This window comes from Heliangelus exortis, chromosome 2 (genome assembly GCF_036169615.1).
Source record: "Heliangelus exortis chromosome 2, bHelExo1.hap1, whole genome shotgun sequence".
Taxonomy (NCBI): Eukaryota; Metazoa; Chordata; class Aves; order Apodiformes; family Trochilidae; genus Heliangelus; species Heliangelus exortis.
Window position 1 is genome coordinate 124,705,513 of NC_092423.1, and position 25,958 is coordinate 124,731,470.

Genomic DNA, 25,958 nt, shown 5'->3' on the forward strand with positions numbered 1-25,958 from the left:
AAATGTTGCATTTTAATAACACTATTCAGTATGTCAGAAAAAGAATCCATGCCTCTGATTGCTTTGATGGATTGTTCTGCTAACAGTTGCCCTGTGCATATGCAATTAGTTAAGTGTAAGTTATGACCCTTCTTGATTTCTAAATGTTAGCATTAATTCATAACCCTGTAAAAGTTGAAAATGATAAACTGATTATTCACTGCACCTGCCATCCAGATCAGTGTTCGTAATGAAAGCTGCTAATCAGCAGTTATGCTGCTAAAAGTTGCTATCAAAGTATTTGCAAAGTAAGGGCATACCCTGAAGCAAAGACATGGGAAAAGGAAAGGGATGCAAGAAGGAGAAAAATCAACAAAAATCTCTTGCAAGGGAAGAGGACTTACATGTTTCCTTCGCCATTGTACACCCATCTAGTGCTGCCAAGTCCTTCATAGTCCGAAGCCCAATAATAGAGGCAGGCATTAATGTGCAGAATAAACAGCAAGTAGCCAGTTGTTCTGATGACCCTATGAAAGTCAACAGGAACCTGTAAAACAACTTACATTTTTCCTTCTTTTTAATAAGGAACACATTGATTTTTTTGACCAGTAGTGTTTATGTTAAGCATCTACTAAGTACTTCCTGACCTGTATTGATTCTGTGAAGAAAATAGCTGTCAGCTGCCTGTGTCTCACATATGTCCAAGGTCAAATAAATATCTTTCCTAGAGAATTTGACAATGGGTAATTTTAAAATTATGGCTTTTTGCTGACTTTATAATCTATTTCTTTAACTGGCTATGAATATTTATAGAAATTTGAAGATATATTAATGAAACTAGAGGATACAAATGGATGTGTTTGCCAGACTCTGTTTAAGATAGGCTCTAAGCTTGAGAACCAAAGCCAAGAAATATCTGAGGACAGAAATTAACTTTTTACGAGGGCTGTGATAGAAAGCCTGCAGTAGATCAGCTAAATAACACGATTAAGTGGCTACAGCAGGACTTATTACTAATCCCAGTTCTTATGCCTATGGCCAGTTCTTTGAAGAATGCCAGCAATGAAGTACTAAAGCACCAAGCAGCTGTTTAATACAAGGGGTGGATAAGATGTATGGAGAAGAGAAGTCACCCAGGTGCATACACTTGCCGTGCAGAAGTTAAGTTTGACATTATCCAGTCAACTGGTGCCTTGTCTCTCAAATGATGACCATACCAGGATCTCAGATCAAAACAACATTACTGCTGCATTCAGATAAAATGCAGTAGTTTGCACAAATAAGCTGTGATTTTTATATTTTTTTAGCTCTCATTTGTACGACTTAGTCACTACCTTTCTTCTCCATTTGTCCTTTTTTCTTTCCTTATCATAATGCCTTCTGGTAAGTCAATTAAAAGATTTTTGCTGTGTAAATGCTTTTACCAATGAGCACCTCAAAAACAGGGAGTCAGTTTTTTTCTGCATTATGTTTCAAAGCATTTTATCAAGACATGGAACGAGTTATTTAATAGGTGTTTTTGCAAATACAAATTATAATATTTTGGTAGTACAGTATGCAGGTGTTTTTTGTTTGTTGTTTCTTTAAACAAACCTTATCAAACACTGATGGAAAACTGTGTCGACAATAAATCATGAATTCTGTTAACCCTGTACTTGCTGAGCAATGCTGAAGTCTATGCGCTGTACCATGGCTTCTCTGCACAACTTCAGCAAGATTTAAAATTGCATTATAGTTCTGAAGAGTGTTATATTTCACACATTTCAGGCTTCTTGCCTCTTAAGATTATGTGGTAGAAAATGTAATATATAATTATAATACAATATAATTATAATATTTATATTCTGCACTTCACATGGTGCAAGTGATTTAATATTGGAAGATGTAATTGGGCCTGTGACCAGAAAACAAATTCATAAGCAGCAGTGCAGAGTTGTGGCACTCAACAAGTACCATGCTACAAAACTAACAAAGGCAGAACAGCTCTGAAGAGTGGCTGGCACTGTTTTTCCAGCTATTTCTTACATTTTACAGGACCAGTGAGATCTATTTGTGTATGTCTCAGTCTTTCTACATGAGCACCTTCCCTGTTTTTTTGATGTAAAAATCAACATCACATCCTTCAAAGTTGAGGTAGCTTGAAGACATACACACACATCTCATTCTCAAATTGCCCCTTTAAACAATCATTTCAGATGCCATACTTTTATGTAGTGTGAAATTTTGTTAATTACAGAACTACCTAATTGGATGAAAATGGGTTTGCTAATTGGTTCCCATTTCCTCAAAACCCATATAAACACAACATTGCTGTTACATATTTTATTCAAAAACATCTATAATAAAAATCTGGATCTCCCAGTATTCACTGCAACTATTACAGGAGATACAGAAAAGTCATTGAATTGTGACTCCAAAGGAGGTACTATGGAAAATACATAACTAATTTTAAAGTTCTCAGCACTAGAAAAACTTAAAAATATAATTAATTCTTTTTAATAAGACCATAAGATGGAGAAGATAGGGAAGCAGATAACCAGAAACTGAAAAGTCATTTTCTCATCTTATGAAAATTCAGACAAGTCTTCTCTTGTATCAACAAGATATTACAAAAGAAAAAAAACCAACAAAAAACCACAAAAGACTCTTAACTATGTGAAAGGAGGGGGCAATGTGAGAATAACGTTTGTGGAAGTCAGTATCTCAAAAATAGTTTAACAAAACTTGCAGACTTCTAGAATTTCTTTTATTTTGCAGCCACATTAAAATATAAAGCATATAGATGTTTCAGTCTCCTCTTCAAATTAACTAGGTTCTAATTTCATAAAACATCTCATTTGGAATGTATAAATATCAAGTCTACCATATAAGTGCTATAATCTCTGAAATCAAATAAGATGGTAAACAGCTGATTCTGATTTCTCCTGTAGAAGCACTCAGGAGCAATACATGACCCAAAACTGGGACAGTGTAGGAATTGCACAGGATAACTAGGGTTGATGACATTGACAGTAGATTACGATAATGACACAATAGATGGGTTATTTGGGTCTTAGCAGCATCACTGACTGGTGATGAGCCTATGAAACTTGCCATAACTGTGTCCATGGACTGTGTGAGTTGGTTCCAATGTTATTCTAGTCAATGCAGAAGGTGAGAACGTAGTGCAGTGGACAGAAGTTATAATCATTATTTGATTTCTGTGCTGAATTAATTCTCATTCCAAGTTTATTCAATGCAGTGGAGGATCAAATTTCTGTATATGCCAGGTTCATGGTGAAAGCATATTTAAAGAAAAATATTGACACAGGCTCATGACTTTTATTAAATACAAATAAAGAATTGCTGAGGATTAGGCACTGCTATCAGCACCCTAAGGAAACCATTCTTTAGCTTTTTAACTGAAGAAACTCCTAATACTTCTGCTCAGCTAAATTTTGACAGGAGCCTCAGTTTGACGAACGTTTTTTCCTGAGCCAGGCCAGCTGAACTGAACTACCTTGCATTAATGAGCGAAGCTTTTAGTTTATTATTTTATTACAATAAAGACAAATATTTTAAAAAAATCTTAAATTGAACAAAGATGTCTCATATTCCATTCAGTGTTTCACAAATGAAATGCAGTCTGGGCCAAGCATTTAATCCTACAGGAGCTTAATAAGTACATACCTGTAGATGTATGCTTTGTCCATGACAGCTTCCAAGCGATCATTAAACTCAAAGAATGTGTTGTGCTGTATGGAAAACAAATGTAAATAATCCAGTCACTTTTCCTCACCACACATCTTTTTTTAATAGTACAGACATTAGTTCACATATGCATTTTGAAAATAATGGATTTTTAATAGTCTGACTTTAGACTTTTGAGTAAAAGTTAAACTGCAAAGGAAGAATGAGAATGGAGTTGAACAGTGTTTTGGGTGTTGAGTGTCCCATTAATCTGACTATACAAATAACATTGATATTTAAGTCAGACTGCTGCAGATAAATGATTTATACTTCTTCAAACATATGGAATGTCTTGGGAAACTTTATCAGAGAGAACTACATGCATAAAAATGCCTTTTTATTCTTTCTCAAATTCCAGTAATTCTCAGTAAGTGATAATATGTATCAACAACTACATACTCCATGATACTATGTAGCAACAACTCTTGATGCATCAAATTCCTTCTGTTAATTATTTGCAGTCTACTTGTTAATTATTTAATGATAGACTTTAATATTCCCATGTAGATTGTTTGTTTTTGTTCAATACATGATCTTTGCCTAATTACGGGTACTGTTAAACTTTCCGATCTTTGTTATTTGGTTCTGATTTATTGACTTGTGAAGTGCTGTGAAGGATGAAGAGCACCCTCATTTCATTCTGAGAATTCTTGTTCCCCCTCCAACTGTAAATTAAAGCAAATTCTTTGTTAATAGAGTGCTTGTGTGAAGGGGGATGTATTTAGCCACAGAGTGGCCTGCTAGGTACCAGGAAATTCAGGGAAAGGTTGTTTAATCCTTTCTCAACCTCTTCACTGCACAACTACAGACGTCTTTGGACTTAGTAACTAAAGTGGGTTTATGCTTGTTAAATATGATGTGAATACTTTATGTTATCCTTAAAACTCCTGTCTTTTGTTTATCAACAGAAAGGAAAAATACATTATTACTAATTAATGTTCTTTTTACTATTTTTATCTTCAAAAACTAAAGAAGTAATTTAAGATAAATGTAATTTATATAATGGAAAAAAACCCAGCCTTAATTGCAAAACACCATTTGGAAGTTGGAACTAATAAGGTCAGAAGAAAAATAAGAGAATAAGCTGTTTGTTTGGCTAAGCTCTTTCTTGTCTTTTTTGTTTGTTTATGTTGTAACTTATCTTGAAGATATTTTCCAGTTTCTAAATTTCATATTCCTGGATATCATAAGCAAATCTCCACTGGGCTGTAAAATCATTTATGGGTGATTAGCCATCCATCACTACTGCAGATCTTACCTTTAGCATCCTATTTGCTCTAAATGCTGGGTTAAATCCAAAGAAGATGGATAAAACTTCAAATGGCAATACCGATATCACATCAAGCTGTTAAAGAGCAGAGAGGTAAATTTAAGTCCCACAGTAATCATAATTAGTTCTCCACTTAGGCAGACTCTGTCCTACTCACTTTACCATGTCGGGTACACCACAGAATTACAGAATGCCAGGTTGGAAGGAACTTCAGGGATCATTTGGTCCAGCCTTTCTAGGTAAAAATGTAGTTTGAATGAGGTGGCCCAGCACCCTGTCAAGATGAACCTTAAAACTGTACAATGTGTGGGAATCCACCACTTCCCTTGTCTAATCCACCCTTCCGTTGTCTAATTGTTTCCATGGTGAAAATTTTTCTTCTGGAATTAAATTGGAGTCTCCCTTGAAATAGCTTGTACCCATTACCTCTTTTTTTTTTACATGTGACTCCAGCTAAAAAGGAGTCTTCATGTCTTTGGTAGCCACCCTTTATGTAGTAGTACTTAGGCCTCCCCTAAATCTTCTCTTCTGAAGGCTGAACAAATTCAGTTCTTTCAGCCTTTCTCCATATGGCAGGTCCTCCAGTCCTCTGATCATCCTCATGACCTTTCTCTGGACCCTTTTCAAAACTGTCTGCAGATTTGTTGTATAGTGGGGACCAAAACTCTGTGCAGTACTCCAGGTGCAGCCTGACAAGTGCTGAGCAGAGTGGGATAATCATAGAATCATAGAATCGGCTGGGTTGGAAGGGATCTCAGAGATCATCAAGTCCAACCCTTGATCCACTACCGCTGCAGTTACCAGACCATGGCACTGAGTGCCACATCCAGTCTCTTTCCACCACTTCCCTGGGCAGCCCATTCCAATGCCTGATCACCCTCTCTGTAAATTAATTCTTTCTAATATCTAACCTAAACCTCCCCTGGCACAACTTGAGACCATGCCCTTTTGTCTTGCTGAGAGTTGCCTGGGAAAAGAGACCAACCCCCCTGGCTACACCCTCCTTTAAGGGAGTTGTAGAGAGCGATGAGGTCTCCCCTGAGCCGCCTCTTCTCCAGGCTGAACACCCCCATCTCCTTCAGCCTCTCCTCACAGGACTTGTGCTTGAATCCCTTCACCAGCCTAGTTGCCCTCCTTTGGACCTGTTCCAAGACCTCAATCTCCTTCCTGAACTGAGCAGCCCAGAATTGGACACAGGACTCAAGGTGCGGCCTCACCAGGGCTGAGTACAGGGACAGAATCCCTTCCCTGGACCTGCTGGCCACACTTCCTGATCCAGGCCAGGATGCCATTGGCTTTCTTGGCTACCTGGGCACACTGTTGGCTCATGATCAGCTTCCTGTCAATCCAGACTCCCAGGTCCCTCTCTGTCTGGCTGCTCTCCAACCTCTCTGTGCCCAGCCTGTAGCGCTGCATGGGGTTGTTGTGGCCAAATATACAATTTGTTGTATAGGGGGGGACCAAAAATGTAGGTTGCCTTTGCCACTGCAGCACACTGCTCACTCCTGTTGAGCCTGTGGTCTACCTGTGGTCTACCCCAGGTCCCTTTCCAGAGGGCTGCTCTCCAGCCAGGTGGGTATCAGTCTGATCTACATTCCTGGGGTTATGTATTCCCAGGTGCAAGCCACTCTTGAATTTCATATGGTTCTTGCAAATTTGTAAAGGTATCCTGCACTTTTGGATCACTTAACCTTAAGTGTATAAGTCATGTTACCACAGTCACTGAGACAAATTTAACTCTGAAACAAGGCAGGTGCAAAGGTATTTACAGAAGAGGAGGGGGCAATAACAGAGATTCTGGAGATGTGGGCTCAGTATCGCAGAGCTGTGTGTGTTACTGGAAATGCAATAGACTACTTATCTTCTGTTGGGAGAAAAAAAGAAAAAAAGGAAAAAAGGAACTATTTTCTTAAATCAAATTCATCTTTGTTTTTACAGAGTGAAAAGAGCATAAAAAATGTTAGTCTGAATTTTTGTTTACATGTGTGAGTGATGGTCTATTCAGTACTACAAAGTAAGAGTTCATTGACTAGAATTAACACCTAACTTCAAGGCTTATTTTTTTTAATGAACCTGGCAAACTGTGCTAGTGTCTTTCAGTGTAGAGATGACCTTGCTAAAAAATAGTAAAAACATATTTTTACGAATTGTATGTTATTAATTTGTTATCATTTAGAATTCATATTTATGATTGTATTTATAATTATTCTATATTACAATTAAACACTGCATATGAAGGTGGCCACTTCAGCTGGTGAGAACTGACATGGCATCAAGACAATGCTTTCTGGTGAAGTTCTTGAAGCAATGGTGATTTTAAGAAAGTGAAAAAAAAATTCTGTGAAATCCTACAGCTAGAACTTACATACTGACAATAGTAACACAGAGTCTGCTTACCCGAAACTTCACGGAGCTGTGATAGAATTTCTTCATTTCCACTTTGTCTGACTACAGTGATAATAAAAGGAGAAAAAGGCTTAGTGAAGAGCAGAATGTCAAAAATTCTGCTTGTCAACAGTAATCATTCTTTTCTGATAGTAGAGATTATGAAAGTTATATTAATGATAGTCTGAAAGAATGAATGGAGAAATATCTGTAAGAAGAATTAGTGCTTTTATTATGCCAGTTTGCATTTGATCAGGTTTCATTAGACCTACTTGAAAAAATCAGATTTGGAGTTTGTATGATTTTTTGCAAGTCAGGCTGTTGATCTAGCAAACTGTGCTGCATTTTTCTGCCACAAATCTTCCCTCTCAACACATCTGTACCAGTTGGTGCTTGACCCAAAGCCCTTTAATTTCAGGGCTGAAAACTCCATCTGAGTCAGTGGTTCCAAGAAAAATGCAAAGAACGTTTCTGATGGTGTTGTAGAAAATTAGCACTTTGAAAGCTATCATTAACATGCTAGCATTATTAGCATTATAATAATCAACATTGCATTCATTAGTGATGATTAGCATTTTAGTTTTAAATGGCTCTCCATGGGAACTGATGCTAATACCTTAATAAGAAAGGGTAATCACCACTATCTAAAGAAATGTATTGATCATTATACTCTGTGTATTTATACCAGAGACACTTTAAAAATAACTAAAAATCCTAAGGATATTTCCACACTAACTTTTTATTATTCGCAGTTAAAGCATTAAACTAAATGCAGAAGACAAAGCAGCAGATGATCTTTTCACACACTAGAATCTATGAGTTGTAAAAACAGCTTCCAGGGAAATACAAGGTAAGCTTCCTGTGTTAGAGTTTTAACCTTGTTCATAAAACTTGAGTTTTGTAGGATTTAGGCAAGATTGCCTGTTACTGAATGTCTTGGCATGGAAAAATACATCATACTGCACTGCATTGATATCTATCCAAATTATATTTGCACAGTTTTACCTGAGATACCTCAGTAAAGGTATCAGTAATATCTTGTATGCACAATGTATAGCATTTCATGTAAAAGAACTGAACTAGAGCTAGTTCCAAATTACATTTAAGGGTGTTCAGTTTTGAATTTTCTGTCTCTTTGGCATAGTAGTGTCACACTGAAGTTATCGAAACTATTTTTTTTCTGCATTAAGTATTTTCTATAAGAACTACAGGATCAGAAATAGGGAAGATTTTGAACAATAGTTAATGTTTGCCCTTTTGATATGCAAAAGGAAAACTTTTACCTTTTTTCAGATGCTTGCTTTGAGCTTTATTTTGTTTTTTTAAATAAAAAGATAACAGGAAAATAGTACCAAGAAGCAAAATTGATTGTACGCAGTTTCCCAAAAGAAAACATGAATTATTTTCAAAGCATCCTCAAATTACAGTGGCTTGTTCAGATTTGGGCAAAAAAATGCCATAATATGTAACCAGTCATGCATATCCTGTCCAGCCTTAGCAGAATATGTACTGTCTTCAACTATGACTCTTGTACAAGCTGAATAGAAAGATGAAAGTTCCACACAAACATACAAATACATGCACACATTTATGAGGACATAGTCATATAAGCAGTACTTGTAGTGAAGGTGCACAAATTTACTTCTGCTGCAAAAGAACTTTGCATCTCTTCTGACTGCTCTCATATGTTAAGTTAAAATATTTTTTTTCTTCTTTTAAGAATGTATACAATGGATGTATTTCCTTCTTCCAAAATAGGATAATGGAAGGTCAGGGAAGAAGAATATAGATAACCTTTGATAAATAAAAAAGTTACATATTTTTGACATAGCAGAAAAGATGTGTCAGGCTAGAGGAAATTTCTGTAATGTACTTTAATACACAGCTACTATCTGTGGAATCCCCACTCCCAATACTTACTATAATATCTCCACCTTTTATAAATTGCACTCGGGGCTGGAAAATCAGTAAGTCACACACGTAGCAGATATCACAAAGAATGTCCACGACAAGCCAATATATTAGATTACTTGGGGTTTGATATGGAAACACAAAACGAAGGGGAATAAACCAGCAATTCCAGTTATAGGCAATTGTCACAAGCAGGAGCCATGCTACATAACGGTGATCTGAAAAAAAAACCCAATGAATTTACACTCATGACCTTAAAAGCTCCTCTCGTTCTTTTAAACACATTTATTCTACTGCAGACTCTGGAAATATTTCTGCCCAGAGCAACCTACTGTTCTCCCTCTTTCAACAACAGAATGCTAAAATGGAATAGATTGTAACTAGGAGTCACATAAAGAATTTGTAAAGGAGAAAAATAGCTTATAGAATATATAGAATATAACTCATCTAAAGACATGATATATTTTGCATGCTGCTGGCTTATATTATAATTTGCAAAAGATTTATTTGACCCTAATGAATGGGTCAAATTCTAGATCAACAATTTGAAGACTTGAGTTGGAATGGGTATCTTATGGTGGCTCACAGGTACTATGTAATTCTAGGTCACCTGAGTACACTTTTACCCCATTCTGTTGTATAATTTTCAATTTACCTGTGTATGAGTCTATGCTTTCTGGTAGCTTCAGATACTCCATGTATTTTTTCAGTGGAGGTTTTTTGAATTTACAACACAGCATATCACAGTAATGATCCTCCTCTGGCTTTGCTGCTGCTTCCTCTTTCTTTTCTTCTTTCTTTTCTTCTTTTGGTGGAGGTGGTGGCTTCTTTGGTGCTAGCCACATAGAATGTTAAAAAGGGTGACATTTTAAAAATAGATTAATTTCTACAGTCATTTTAACATGTACAAGAGCCTTATAATGTTAAAAACTCTTCTAAAAACACTTGTCAGTGACTAAAGCTAAAATTCATTATAATACCAAATGCGTTAGGAAACAGACTGGAGAATAAAATCACCACTGATATAACCAGGTACACCTACCAAGAACAGAACACTTCATGTGACAAAGTGTAGTATCTATATTACTGTGTTTCTTTAAACATTGCCCACAACCCATCCATTAAAGGCCGACAAGAAATAACGTAATTAATAATTCAGTAATAATTAATGAAACTTCACATGTGTCTTTACAAGAGTGTGTCAAATAATGCATGCAGTTAGGATGGAGGTAAGAACATATTGTATGGAGATAAAATGTCTGTGCCACAGGCTGAGCTCCCCCCTCTCCTGAGAAATGACATGCAAGATGCAGTGGGTGAAACTAATGGGAAGCCTATGTTTTTTTATGTTTCTAGTCCAACAAAAGCCTTGTAGCACTCCTTTAAGCCCAGTTCTTTCATCTTTGGTTTCTAATTCTGTCCTCATATTTGTCCCATTACTTCTGGTGGCTTTACTTCTAAGTAAGATACACAGCCCAGCAGTAAACTGGCAAGCTGAATCTATAATGATTTATGAAAGAAATGATTGTGAGCTCTATAAAGAGAACAGAAGAGGTAAACACAAAGAAATAATAATTAAAAAAACCCTTAATTATTTTATCAGCCAGTACACTTTATAATACTCCAGGCATTTTTTTTCCAGCTTATTAAAAAAACAGGTGAGCAATAAACAGCTTCTAAATAATGCCAGAATATAAAATCACCACACTCAATTTTTTGTGAAAAGGAAAAAAACAGAAGTCAAACTTTCATCTAACGAGTATCATAGAAACATAGAATGTCAAGTTGGAAAGGACCTCAAGGATCATCTGGCCCAACCTTTCTAAGATTATTTTTGTTTCTATGATATGTTTCAGCACCCTGTTGATCTGAGACTTAAAACTTTCCAAAGTTGACAAAATCTACCACTTCACCTGGAGACCATTCCAATGTCTGAGTGTCCTCATGGTGAAAAATTTTTGTATTGTATTTGTGAGGTTTTTTTCATATTTTTAAAAAAGTAAATTAATTTCAGAGAAGTTTGATCTATTCAAAGCATGTTTTTAGATTTCTCAGTGTGTCTGGCAGTTTGCTGCCATGGCTAATCATTTTTTTACTTTTAGACAGCAGGTCTAATTTCAGAATGACTGATTTGTACTCAGAAGATATATATGTTTCTTCATGTGTTTCAGATTATTCCTCATGAATAAACATATCTGGTTGCTATTTTAAAATACAGAAATTGCTTGGCAGGGATGATTCTAGATACTGTCCAAGACTTTTTCCCCATATTTTTAGTAATGGGGTTCAAAGGGAACTTGTAGCTAAGGATCTGTCTTAATTCAGACTCATAGGATAAATTGACTTCAGAGGGCCCAAACTGATCCATTTTAGCATGTAAACACATTATACTTACTCGAAAAATTTATCACAGCATTTTCTACCCTCAGAAAATAACTCTCATGTTTAAACTCAACAAATGCACAGCTATTTCTGGAGTCACTTACAAGCTGTAGGGCTGCCTTCAGGGGAGGACAGCACTGGGTCTTTTAGCTTTTCTTTGTAGACTGCAGCCCTTTCACGCATCTTTCTGGCGATCTCTTGAAGCTGGGCATCAACATACTCATTTATTTGAACACCTGAAGGTTTCTGTGTACTATGCAAAGAAAAAAAAGAAAAAGCAAAAAAAAGCAAAAAAAAGCTTTATCTACTGGAAAACAATGGAAGGATTCTCTTGTGCAGAAGCCAGACAATAAGACTGTATTTGTGTTAGCTACGGTACTTATTCACATAATTTAATTTATGGTAAATAGACACCTAGTTAATTGCTTCCTGCTTATGTCAACTGATTTTGTTGGCCACATGGTATTTCCAGCAGAGGTTCCCTACACTACCCTAGTGGTTTTCCTCTGCTGCTTTTCACCAAGTTCTGCTGTGTCTATGCAGGGCTTACAGCTTATCTTGTGTGTCTGCTAAGATACAAGGCATGCACGTCCCCTCTATGTACTCATTGTTATATGGCAATATCCTAATGGCCGCAGAACATAACTGAGTTAAAGTCTGATGTGCAGAAAGAGGGGAGGATAGACTATGCTTATTTCATGCTTCCTCATATTGGGAGAATTGATTTCATCTAAGTTTTTCTATGGGTATTAGCTAACACGAAGTAAAAAATGCATCTGTTTCACTCAGTGGGAAAAAAACGCAAGTGTTCTTGCTGAAGTTCTTTGTGTTTCCACTAAGAGTTTACTCAGGGTCATAGTAACACTGATTTTATATTCTGGAACTTACAGCTTTTCTTCAAACATGAGGATGGTTGATTTTCAAACACGTTTAAGCTCCTATTCTGTGCTTCCAATGCTTCCAATAGGACCTATGCATGCTGTGCAGTCTGTAAGAAAATCTAGAAGAGAGTGATTCTGGGTCAACTCTTCTGGGCTTATTCATACCTGAAATTTCATCCTCCATTCCTTACTACTGACTGATTATGCAAATTGCAGCTGGTTTGGAGTGCCACCCAGCTGTCAGCTGGGACATGCATGGGGGCTTCCTTTATGTGAAAACCAGGACATGGGATTTCTTCTGTATCCTAGAGCCAACACTTCTCAGCTGGAGCCACACGCCAGTGCCAGAGCTGGCTGGAAATGGCTGTGACTGGTGCAGGGCAGCTCAAGGCCTCCTCCCACACAGGTCATAAATTCCACCCCTGTTCTGAAATACTGCCAGCTATGCCCAGTACAGGGAGTAAACCAGAAAATTATCCTTTCTTTCTTAACAGCTTTTCAGGTCTGTCACAAACACTGTGGGCATGTGGATGTTATACCAAGAGAATAGGCAGACCAAGAGTGTAGCATGCCTGAAATTTACAGATTCTTGAGAAGATTTTCCCTAAGGTGAGTAGAGGGAAAGTGGTATGACAGCACTGTGAGCAGAGAAGAAATGAAAAACATTGCAAAATGATCTTTGAGTAAACACCATGTATCCTCAAGACCTAAACCTACTTTGAAGTTTCTAACAGGAGGAGCTGTAACTAAAACAGGAGTGTCAGAGTAGGACACACAGTTTTTTAAGAAGCACAGTTTACTGGAGACACAACATGTATCACAGTGCTCAAGGAAGTATAATTTAAGGATGTGAAAATCTGCCAGCAAAAAAAAAAAACATTGTATAAAATGGAGATAAGCTCTTAAAAGCAGAAGCAGAAGTCCGGAAGTGTGCACTTATCATTCCTCTAATTTAGGTCTTGTGTAGTGCATATTTCTTAAAACTCCCCAGACAGGAGATTAATCAAACAGTTCTGATACACTTTGTAATCTCAGCACAGTTCCTTTTGTGTCATGTATTCCCTTTGCTCAGGCCATCTGCAGTGTGCTGAAATCCTTTCTTGTTTTGAGCTAACATCCCACAATTAGTTTTCCGGCTTCTGTGCAAAGAATTTCAAATAATTCTCACTATGTTTTATTGCTGTATTTGCTCAGGGCTTTAGCTATCTAATAGTATAATACACTTATCACAACTCTCATGCCAAAGTCCCCTTCTATAGGCTTTCTAGGGATAAGCTATAAATTGCATAAGCTTTTCCTGTTATTTCATAGCCTTTCCAATAAAAGTTAGTCTTCTCTATCATAAATGTGGTGCTTTATCATTCCAATATAGCCCAAAGAAACCATTTTGTTATTTGGTACTGATTAGAGGCTATGTGAATTTGCTTAAAGTTATTTGCCTGACAGTTGATGAGAAATGTATTTTCCTTACCCTACTTCTCATTTGGTTATCATTATCTCCTCCTCTATTATTGTCTGGTAATGAAATGCTTACTTTAAATTTTCTCTGATTAATACAGTTGGAAGAGGCTGCATGTTGAACACAGCTAATTTGAAGATGTGTATTGTACATATGCATACACGGAGGTGCACTTTAAATTGTCTTGGCTAATGAAGCCTATTCAAACTTAAATAAATCACTTTTAATAAACTTTATTCCATCTTTCACATTTGGTGGCACTTTGCCATCCATGTGTGACACCAGTGTTGTGCAGCTCTCTCACTGCATGCAGCTCTCTTTGTTGAAATTAAGGTCTGGCTTAGCTCCTCTTGACTGACCTAAGATCATTTCCCTGGCAGATTTGAGGTGCTTTACTTTCTTTTTTTCTTCTCTCTCTCTCTCTTTTTTTTTATTTTTTTTTTTATTTTTTTTTCTGTCAGCCCTGATTCTTACACTATGTTTGGGCTCTTTTGTGTGGTAAAATTTTATTATCTCTTTTAATATATGTTTTATAAATATAACATATGTTTTATAAATTTGTATGCATAAACACATAGCTGCCAGCAGAACATGACAGCCAGCAGGTACATTTTCTAGGCCAGAGGTCCTGCTAAGGTAATTGTCTTTGAAGAGATCACAGTTAATAATTTTAATTTGTCCATCATACTGCATTGCAACATTTTCTGGTTCTGCTTAGCTGCTCCTCTGGCTTTCAGATCTTGTGCCTGAGAAAAGTTAGTTTGTCTTACATTTCTAAAATGCACTGTTAAGGAGATTATACCTCATTTTGAATTCATGATTATGCCAATTTTTGCCTCATGGTTATATTCACAGACTCTGTGGTTTTCATACTGGTCGCTTTTCCATTTTATTCTCTATATGAAAGCTCTCAGAGGGTGATGAATCTTGTGGATATCAATCAATTGCTGTTATGTTTTTGCCTGTGTTATGTAGTTAAATAGACTGTGCTATACAGAGACAGATCTGCACAATCAGAGATAATTCTGCTCCCTTACTCACACACTGCTTGGCTGGACAGAAAGGATTTTGCCTTGAGCTTCCTCTGCTGAGTGGTACTGAGTGCCAGGATTTATTTCCATGTTGTTCTTTAAGCACATTTATCTCAGACCTTTGTGTACTGTGTTACAATAGGCCTAGGTCTATCTTTCTTTCTACACTATATAGTCCTTTACAGAGCAGAAATGTTTATTACCTGCAGAAGTAATAATTTCACATGGCTTAGGAAAGGAGAATTTAGGACCTCACCTTATGCACTATGCAGTTTTATTTTTTTTTTTTTTTTAGTTTTTTTACAACTGCATTATACGGTTTTATTACTGCCTTAAACATATTTTGTTTATATAGTGACATATGTAACAACAGAAGTATAATACAACAATAACAATAAGGTAGTTTTCTTATATTTTTAATTTGTAGGTTTTATCTTCTTAGCACGTAGGTTTAAACTTTTTTGTTTAGTCAATAAAATTACAGTACCTTAATTCAGCTCCTGGCAAGAGAAAAGTTTTAGACACTTACAGCATAGGAAGAAAGAGCAAGCCATGCAACCACTGGATTGAGGGTGTTAATGTGTATTACATCTGTTAAGTACTGTGGCTTTGAAGTTTTCTGTGTTCAAACAAAACAGGGATCAAGAAAGGCAATAGGTTATTTCAGAATAAATCAAGCTTGACCTTTTCTAAGTTGCAATCTAGAGTTTAATTCTTTCTTTCTTTTTGGCCATGAATACCAAATACCTGAGTTCACCTCCATCTTTTATCCACCATGTGACCCCTGAGAAAATGTATTTCATAAATGCTGCTGCCTGAAGAAAATCCATACTGCTATTTGCTGATTTAATTTATAAACTGTCTTTTTGCAGCACATAAGAAACTTCCTCCTATCTCCTCAAAATAAAAATTTTGACCTTGAAACAGAATTTTTAATGCTTTTATTGAGCACTGACACTATGATTTATCATCATATTTACAAACTGCTTCTTGAAAAAATAATGTCTTCTCTTGAATAAATTATGTAGAAAATCTCATTTGACTTTTTTATGACAGTGCAGAGCTGTAAAAAAATTCCACAAAACCTGATGGTATAGCTGAGAAAGATTTCAGTGAGATAATGTAGTACTAGGCATCATGAAAGGTATTAATTCAAAAACATCTCCTCAATTTGTGATGACGATCGCAGTGTGGGTAGTGTTACAGAAATAAGAACCCTCTACCTGTCCCCTGTTCCAAGTCTTACCTACATATCCTAAATGACTAGAAAACCTAATGTTCCTCTGTATCCTCTGTACCTGAAAAAAATATGTCAGTCATCTGCTTGGTACTGGAACAGGGGTATTCCAGAAAGTTATCTTTAGCTATTCTTCTTGGGAGAGGTTATCAAGATAGGTTTCTGCTCTGAATTCCCTGCAAAAGGGGCCTATCCTTCTCCTTTACCTGCACAGGAAGCTTAAGGGATTTTAGGAGTAGGCTCTTGACATAAAATGCAGAGATCATACATTTCACAGCTCTCAGATATTCATAGAGTAAAATGGATATAGAAGTAACAATGTTCAAGGAAGTCACTATCTTTCAGTTATGTATTTGCATTAGACACAAAACAAACTTCCTGGTGCAGTGCAGGCTAAAATCTAACCACCTAGGCTGTATGAGATTCCTCTTTAGTTCAGAGGTTTGTCACAGCAGCTTCTTTGACAATTCTCCTGGTATTCAGTCACAACAGGCTGTGAATCCTCTAATCTTCTTTACAGTACTCACTAAGGAGAAGTCTGATTCAATGCTGAACACATGGAACTCTCACCGAGGCACCAGATTAAAATGTGACAAAGATTTTATTTTAGTTAGCAGTTTTGTAGCCTGAACTATGCAAAAGAAAGTAAGATGTAGGTTGGAACTGTCAATTAACTTTGAAAAATAACCTTTCTTCAATGTCGCTGATGATATAAAGTTGTTTGATTGCACTAGATATTTACTGGGATGTAAAAAATAAGGGCAGCATAATTTATGACATTAATTGCTTTAGAACAAAAGTATAGTATTCTAAGAACTGTATAATAATAAGTGAGACAGATTTGCCTCCCATTTCACCTTGTCTGCTGGAGTTGAGTCATTGGGGCTTTCTTATCTATACGTGATTACATCTTGCAGGAGCACCTGCCTCTTATCAGGAATTTTAAAAGATATCAATACCTTTAAAACACAACATCTGTTACATTGAAACACGTTTAAATGCCAAATCATACCTTATTTACATAAGCATATAATAATTTCTGGCTAAGGAAAAATGTCTTAGAGTAATATCCAATGCTGTATAGAGTTTTTGAGCACTGCACTCTTCAGATTTTCTATTCTTCAGTTTTTGTTCACATACCAGGCATGGTATGTTAAAAAGCTGCAATGAAAACACTATATAATATTCCCCATAAGGAATTTTTAATAATAAAATATCTCAAATCTGGAAAACTTAATTTTCAATAGATCTTTTCATTTCTCATATATATTCATACAGATCCTAAAGAAATCATACAGGAGTAGCACTGTAGGGAATTTTGAGATATCCTGTAATCCTAGTCCCCACAGCTCAGAGTAGGATGAAGTACACCTGTGCCATACCTGACAGATTATTGTCTAACCTGTTCTTAAATATATCCAGTAGTGGCTGTTACATAAGTGCTTATTATTGTGCTTCACTAGCCTTAATTTTTTCCTGTACAATTTTTTCTCAACATAAATTTCTTTTGGGACAATTTGTTCTATCCACTGTGAATGTGGGATAAAATATATAGTCCCTTGTCTTATGTCATATTTTTTGGAATATTTTAATTTTCTATTACTGTTTTGGTTTGTTTGTTTGTTTTTTACAAAGGGAAAAGTTTTAGGAAAATTATAATAATTGTATGGTGACTGAGAATAATAGTCAATTTTATGATTTTCAGGTTTCAGAGGTGTGAGTGCCTGAATATTTTAACTGATACACACTTCAGTAAGCTTTAATGTAAGTAGTGAAAATAAAAGCAAAAGAAAATGAAATAGATTGAGCTGTGTGGTAAATAAAGAGGCCCCACTGTTAGGGACCCCTGGCAGATTTTCACACTATACTGAAATTCATGCCATGTACTATTGTTGCATTACTAATTATATAAAATTATCTTGGTGCAACCAAATTTGTTGCAATTCTACCTTTATTAGAAGTAAACTTCTATATAGCCACCTGTGTAGGAACTGATTTTGTGTAGCTTTCCCAGGACCACAAAGAAACTCAGCAAGAGAGAAAAAGAACCCATTCCTCTGAGTTAACTTCCAACTATTGATGTCTAAGTCCATCCTTTCCTCTTCTGCAGGCTCCTGCCACATTCTTTACTAAATTCAGCAACAAGGTAGGAATGTTTCCTGTGTACAACAGCTCATCACACATCTCCTGAGTATGATTTATCCAGGGCACTGAATGAGACGGGGCTGATAGACCTCTGACTTCTCATCTCCTCATGTCTCCAATTCTCACTGATCCCTCTGTCCCTCTCCTGTGCTGCACAACACAGGATGTTATCATCTTAAATAGCTAATATCTGGAAAATGAGAAGATAACTGGAGACATGCTATTTTAATACAGCGTGCTGGACAAGATTAATTGTAGGCATGAATACTTGTCATGAAGTAATAATCAGTTTTCCTTTACTAAATAAATCAACATCTTAGATTTATGTGTCTCATAGATTTATTAAGAAATACCTGAAGTACTTGTATGGTATGGTATAAATGCAATTTAAATATAAATGTTTTATGTTACACAGTCTAGTCACAACAGTAGTGGTAGTACCTGTCAAAACACTGTTTTCTTTTTTCTTTTCTTTTTTTTTTTTTTTCCCCCAGAATTGACTCGGTAGCAGAGGAAACATTTTAAATAAATTATAATTTCTTTCTTCACAAAAGTATGTTATGTTTTTACTTTGAAAAGTGTTAGATCAAGAGAAGATTTACACAAAATTCTTTTAATTAAAGAAATAAATCAGTGGCAAAGTAATGCAAACTCTACCCTAGATTTCTTACATATTCTAAAAAACATATTTTCTCCCCTTTATTCAGAAATAAATATATACAAATACCATTAATAGAAAATTTAAAATAATGCAAGGGAAGAAAAATTAAACAGCATTTCAATCAGTATACTGACATTCCTGTCCTTTTATTTAGTCCTTTTCCTCTTCACGGAAAAACATCCCTATTCTCTACCTTTTTAGTTTCAGGGTACCTTCCTGATTGTTGTGCAGTGTGAATGGAATTAAATTGCATGGGTAATGCTGCAGAATGGATGGAATTTAAAGGCTGCAGGAAAATACATTTCAGCAATGATTACAGCAAGTGTAATCCATTTTGGTACAGGCAGCACACCATCACCTTTTAAATTAATTTGCAGCTTCTCAACTTAGCCATTGCAGAAATTCAAATCCAAACACTGAAAGTGAGAAGCTCTGAAAGAAAGACCTAAGCAGAAGGAATATAAGTTCCAATAAAAGTATTTTTATTTTTTAATACATTAATGTCTTTTCAGTCAAACTTAAAAAATGTATTGGATGTGTGCCATCTGTTTACAATTTCAGGCACTGCAGTGATCAGCTAGAAACAGCTAAGGAAAGGTATTATGAAATACACTTGCAAATAAGTTTTATCTGGGATTTCTAGAAGTGCCAAGTGTTGGCCTTGTTTTACTTTACCTCAAATTGATTGGATTTAAGTGCCATGAAAGTCATCTTTTTGAGTCCCTGGTGTTCCTACAGTAATTGAGGATTTCGGAAGGCTCTGCAGAGGGTTGATACGGGGTCGGTTTCACCAGAGTGCTGAAATTTTGCTTTTGTGATAGGACATAGTTCCTTTAAAATGCATCTACTTGGTGAATTGATGTGTTGCAACTAGTGTTTGGCAAGCACTAATAAGCATGGTAATTTTCTTGGTTGAGGTAATTGAGCTAAATGAAGTGCATTACTCACAGAGAACATGCTACCAGCAGGAGTTGTCTTTATTAACCTGGCTATGCACCACATAGCAAATTGCCTCTTAATCTTTGTTTGTTTTGTTATCTTTTTTTTTGCTATTAGCCAAATTAAAGAGGAAAAGCATCTCCTTTATAGGCCTGAAAAAAACTGACATAGCTTACTAGGTAATGGGATGTGGCTATGAACAACACAAACCATGAGCACAAAACAATCTTCCTGAGCCACCTGCATTCATGGCAGTTTGCAACGCTGCAGCTCCCTTTTTTTGAAAATGTTGAAACCTGTGTTTCTGCACTGGTAAAAGCAGAATCAGAAGAGTACATTTAATATGTGAAAAGGTTGAACATATTTTATATACTTTTATATTTTATTAAGATTTATTTTGTGCATTTTATATGAACATGTTTTGTTCAGAATACATAGACTTGGAAGGTGGTATATTGTATGAAATTTTTTTCTTTCTCTCTAAAGGTTACCCAGAATAAGTAAGATCTTGAGGTGAAATCTGAAAGCATTTGAAGTTCTGGTTATCCACTGTATTTTTCTCTTTATGTACTCCTGAATATGCTGTTTGTGAATATGGAGTGTCACGTTACCCAGCATTTTCCAGAGTAGGTTTCATGATCCTTGACTGGGCTTTCAGAATACTGCCTTAGTATAAATAGTACATTGTAATCACCTTGGTAATCTGGGAAGATGAAACGCTCTTACAAGTTTAGTCAGGCTTAAAGGCTTTTAAAAGACAGAGAGGAGAGAATAGGTCATAGAAGCTTTTTGTATCCTTTCATTTTCTTTGATCTACACTTTCAAATTCTTTGTTTACCATTCTTCTGAACAATACATTTTTGTAGGACTCAAAGTCTTTGTCTCATCCCCTCATGCCAAGTGTCCACTACTGCTTGTTCCTTAAGCATCTGTCTCTTCTATACTCCCATATGGCAAAACACTTCGTACAGTTTTCTTCACCAGCTTCTACATGCCACGGGCTCTGTGTTGGTTCCCAGCCCTCAGTGTAGGGTCACACGAGAGTCTCACATTTGCCTCTCCTGTGTCACCTTTGTGACAGTGCAAATCATATCATTTTAATTTATTTTTTTCCTAGATTTTGGGTTCCAAACAGTACTCTCACAAAGAATGTTGTCATTTTCCCTTGTGCACAAGTGGCTGTATTCCCTTGTGTACAAATGCAGAGCAAGGTGTTTTGGAGAGCGTCGCTTTTGGTGGAGACTGCAGTGTGACAGTGGGGACAGTGCCTGGGCCTGGCCATGGGGCCCCACAGATCCTGACCCACACCTGCAGACTGACATCCTGCCTGGCCTCTCCCATCCCTGCTGACACCATTGGACCTGTCCTGGTGTCCTTGCTCAGGACTGGGGAGGCCCCTGCCCTGCCTGCCACATTTTTGGCTCCCCATCCCCGAGGCAGGGGCAGGTGCTTGCAGCTCCCGGGTGATGTGCAGCGTTTCTTTAAGTGCTATGCAGTATCTCACATTAAATGCTTGTGCTGTACTTCAAAAATAAGTGCAGGATTGTGTATGGGCATACATGTTTTTATGAACCTTTCTCAACAGCAAGAAATCTCAATGCATTATAAAAGGCTGCAATGGTGTTTTGTGCTAGACTCCTCTGTCTTCTATTAAAGTGCAAATTAGATTCTGAGTCTTGCTCTGTTCCCTCATTTCTTGCTGTGAAGAGACAGTGTAGTCTTAGCCCTCCCTCTCAGAGATTATTATTGCTCAGCAAATAGCTATTCATGGAAATTACCATTCCCGTGTACTGCTGTATTTTAAAACTTAGGAAGTGATGCGAGGTGAAGACAGCAACATTTTTTGTTATTGTAGACAAACAGTTTCTGCAGTAATTTTCAAGACCTTTCATAAACTAGAGTTTTGTCAAAGGTTTTTTTCAGTTAGCAAGAGAAAAAAATGATTTGTTCTTTCAGAGGAAGTTCAAAAACTTACTTTCCTATTAATAGATAATACAGGCTGTGCTGTACCTTGAGTAAAAAGCATCTCTGTCAGCTGAACTGGACGGCACAGCTGGTGCAACACAATCTGGCAAACTGTTGTATCTAAGTAGTCTTAACTGATTTCAGATAAGTGAATTACATTATAATAATTTTCCATAAAGAAATATTACATAAGATTTTAAAATTAAAAGTTTTTACATGGAATCGCAATACCTTCCCCTGAAATTCTGCATGGAGAGACACAGGTCTAATCTAAATGAAAAGTGTGCTGTTTCTAACAGTACAACTGACTTCCTCCCTCTTCCTAATTCTATATATCTGAGTCTGCACAGATACAATTTAAAAAATCAAAAGTCACAGCAACAAGAGATAATGTGAAATCCTTTATATTAACATAATTCTCATGCAAGTGGAGGTGCTCTGGATGTGTATGTGTTGTGAAGAGATTCCTATCTGCAAACCTTACCTTCTGTATCTTACAGTCTATGAGCATATTGATGATTTCTTACTGAGCAAATCAAATGGCTGTTTATTAAAATTTGACTCTGGGAAGATGATTAGTAAAGGCAAATAGTCTATCTAAGTCAAAACATAGTAACATGATGTGGAGTACACAAAAAGGCATTAACAGCCCTGAGCAGCCTCCAGTTGGACCTCCACCCACACCCTCAGCTCATAGGCCTGGGGTGTCCACTTAAGGTCAGATGAGAATCATTGCCTGAGTTATGCCCAGGTGTGTCCTGTCTCCTGGACAGACTTGGGAACTAAATTGTATCCTTGCCTCTAGTCCTGTCTCTGGCCCTGTCTTTTTTGCTCCTGACTGGACTGGGCCCTGAATGGGCCCTAAAATCATCACTTTGGCTTGGTGATGGACCCTGCTACTAGGATCCTGCTCTGCTTACTGTTTTCAGACCCCGTGGAACTTTACCTTGTCTGTAAGGACACTGCTTATATAGGGAATAACTTTGATTCCCATTTCCCATTCCTTCAGTGACCTGCTGGTCCTTTCTGCTCTCTGAAATATATCTGGACAAAATCTGAAATTCCAGTTAAGAAAATTCTGCCAGTCATTTCATTAACTTTTATTTCAGTCAACCAACCAAATTATGGCTCTTCCATAACAGTGCCATAGAAATATAGAATGTTTTTGTTGGGAAGGGACCTTTAAAGGTCATCTTGTCCAACCCCTCTGATATAGGCAGGGACATCTTCCACTAGATTAGGTATCTCAAAGTCCTATCCAACCTGACCTTGCACACTTCCAATGTTGGGGCATCCAAAACAACTCTACACAACCAATGTCTCACCACCCTTACTGTAGAAAAAATTCTTGTTTATTCCAAATCCACTCACTTTCAGTTCAAGATCATTAGCTATGGTATTGATGCTACAGGCCCCAGAAGAATCTCTCTCTCTCTCTCTCTCTCTCTTTTATAAGCCCCTTTTATATATTAAAAGGCCTCAATAAAGTGTCCCTGAACCCTCACTTTTCCAGGCTGAACAACATCAACTGTCTCAGCCTTCTAGAAGGGGTGTTCCCACCCTCTGACCATTTCTGTGGCCCTCCTCTGGACCTCCTCTAACAAATTAATGTCTTTATTGTACTAGGGATGTGTGTACTAAATAGAGTACTCCAGGTGGGGTCTCACTAGAGCTGAGTGAAGAGGAAGAATCACCTTCCCTGACCTGCTGATCACACTCCTTTTGATGTAGCCCAGGATAGGACTGGCTTCCTGGGGTTGAGCACAGGTTGCCATCGTAGAGGTAATTTTTCATCTACCAATATCCCCATGTATTTCTCTGCAGAGCTGCTCTCAATCCATTCATCACTCAGCCTGTACTGGTCATTGTCCTGACCCGTGCACAGGACCTTGCACTTGTCTTGTAGAACTTCATGAGGCTCAAATGGCCCACTCCTCAACTCTGTCATGGTCCCTCTGTATGTCCTCCCTTTCCTCCTGTGAACCAGCTACTACAAAATTGCTGAGAGTGTGTTCAACACCACTATGTCATTAATAAAGATATTAAATAGTACTGCTCCAAGTACAGACCCCCAAGGGACACCACTTGCTGATAATTTCCATTTGGACATTATCCAAACGTAGATTAAACAGGAACAGGGAAAACTTCTGCACAATGGAACTCTCTGCTGAATATTCTGTTGAATTGTACAGTCCTTGATAGGGTTTTTACTAGTAAAACAAGCACTTCCCCAAATAATTCCCAGATACATAAATATTCAGAAGGTAGCATTGAGTGTAGATAATTCACAACTGTCACTTTTTCAAGAGAAATTTTTTATTTTTCTAGTTTGCCTCTGTTCTAGAGAGTGACTTAAACATGGTTCATATACCGCTATTTTTTATAGAAAACAGGTATCTTTTTTAAATTTTGCACGAGTACGTATTTGAGTAGATTTTGTCACATGACAAAGGCAGATGACTTCCTTAAAAATATTCTAGTGAGTAAATTTAGATACATAAACTCAATAAAATATTGACCTTGATCACGAACAATATCTGAATAGACTCCCATGAATTTTCAGGGGCAATGAATTAAATTCTCTCAAAGGCACATTTTAAAAACTGTACTCCCTCCAGATGCTCTGAAAGCTGTATAATAGATGTTTTAATTTAGTTTCATATCAATGTGATGACACCAGTGCCTTCCAAGCTGTACTGCAGAATTTAGCAGGTAACTGTTTTGACAGTAGAATTTACCAAAGATTTACTCTATTTTTAGAAGCTGTTTCTCAAATAAGACTGACTAGATGTATCTGGATGCACACATGACAGTGAGTCAGAGCAGCTCTGAGAAGAGAATGTTTGACATAAACATTTGGAATTTCTTTTTAACAGACAGATTTTGTCTTCTACTAATAAACAACATACCTCTTTGTTTCAAAAGCATATTATAATTATGTTAACCATGGCTACGGGATTTACCAGGGGAACTGTAAGTATTTAATAACATATCCTACAATGACAAGAAAGGAGATGTTTTATCTAGATTTTCTCTGTTGATCTACTGATTCACATTGAAATTACTAAGTTATTTATAACATTTCCAATCATTCTAGTCAGATTTCTATTTAATTGCATTTATAATTTTATAGAGCTGTATGCATTAATTTTTAGCTTGATTAATTGTTATCACTGCACTACAAAGTCTGCCTTGGTGAAGGAAAGGAGATAGCTAATCTTCTCTATCAATTAAATGACTGCATGTCAGGGAAAGACTTTTCATTATGTCATCAGGACAATAAATACAATAGGACGCAGAAGCAAGCAGGAGGAATTTTTACCCTCTTCTGGACTGAACATATCTCTTATTTTCCACTAAAAGGGATCTCAACAGGCTGAAGCTGAGAAATGGCAAATGCAAGGTTCCGTATCTGGAATGAAATAACTCTATACAAGAGTAAAGTCTTGTACCTAACTGACTATAAAACAGCTTCGTACAAAAGGATCTGGAGGCCCTGATGTTCAGCAAATTGTATATGAGTAGCAAAGTAGGCAAACAGGCTATGCATTAGAAAAAAAAAATAGCCAGGTGATTGAGAAAGAGTATATCTGAGTGGTGGGTGTCAAGTGAAAGAGGCCAATCTCTTTTCAGTGGTGCCTAATAATAGGAAAAGGAGTAGTGGGTTTAAGCTAGAACATAGCAAATTCCACCTCAACATGAGGAGAAACTTCTTTACTGTGAGGGAGATGGAACACTGGAACAGGTTTCCCAGAGAGGTTGTGGAGTTTCCTTCTCTGGTGACTTTCAAAACCTGCCTGGATGTGTTCCTGTGTGGCCTGCCCTAGGTTATGCTGCTTTGGCAGTGGGGTTTGTCTAGAGATCCCTTCCAACTTCTAATATTCTGTGATTCTACAAGTGGTTATTTCCTTCTGTGTGACATTTATGAGGTTGCATCTGTATCCATTTGTAGTCTCCTGTGCAAGTGAAAGGCAATGACCACCT

The 25,958-nt window shown here is 36.9% G+C and overlaps 1 protein-coding gene across 1 annotated transcript in view; it reads right to left on the minus strand.

Moving 5' to 3' along the window:
* The window catches only part of CNGB3 (cyclic nucleotide gated channel subunit beta 3), a 60,030-nt gene that overhangs the window by 22,403 nt on the left and 11,669 nt on the right, over nucleotides 1-25,958 (minus strand). Inside the window, exons 4-10 of the mRNA XM_071737886.1 lie at nucleotides 11,761-11,909; nucleotides 9,930-10,109; nucleotides 9,284-9,492; nucleotides 7,376-7,426; nucleotides 4,967-5,053; nucleotides 3,649-3,713; nucleotides 384-506 (exon numbers count right to left, since the gene is read on the minus strand). Of these exons, the coding sequence (XP_071593987.1) occupies nucleotides 384-506; nucleotides 3,649-3,713; nucleotides 4,967-5,053; nucleotides 7,376-7,426; nucleotides 9,284-9,492; nucleotides 9,930-10,109; nucleotides 11,761-11,909 (864 nt within the window). The remainder of the gene's footprint in view (nucleotides 1-383; nucleotides 507-3,648; nucleotides 3,714-4,966; nucleotides 5,054-7,375; nucleotides 7,427-9,283; nucleotides 9,493-9,929; nucleotides 10,110-11,760; nucleotides 11,910-25,958) is intronic.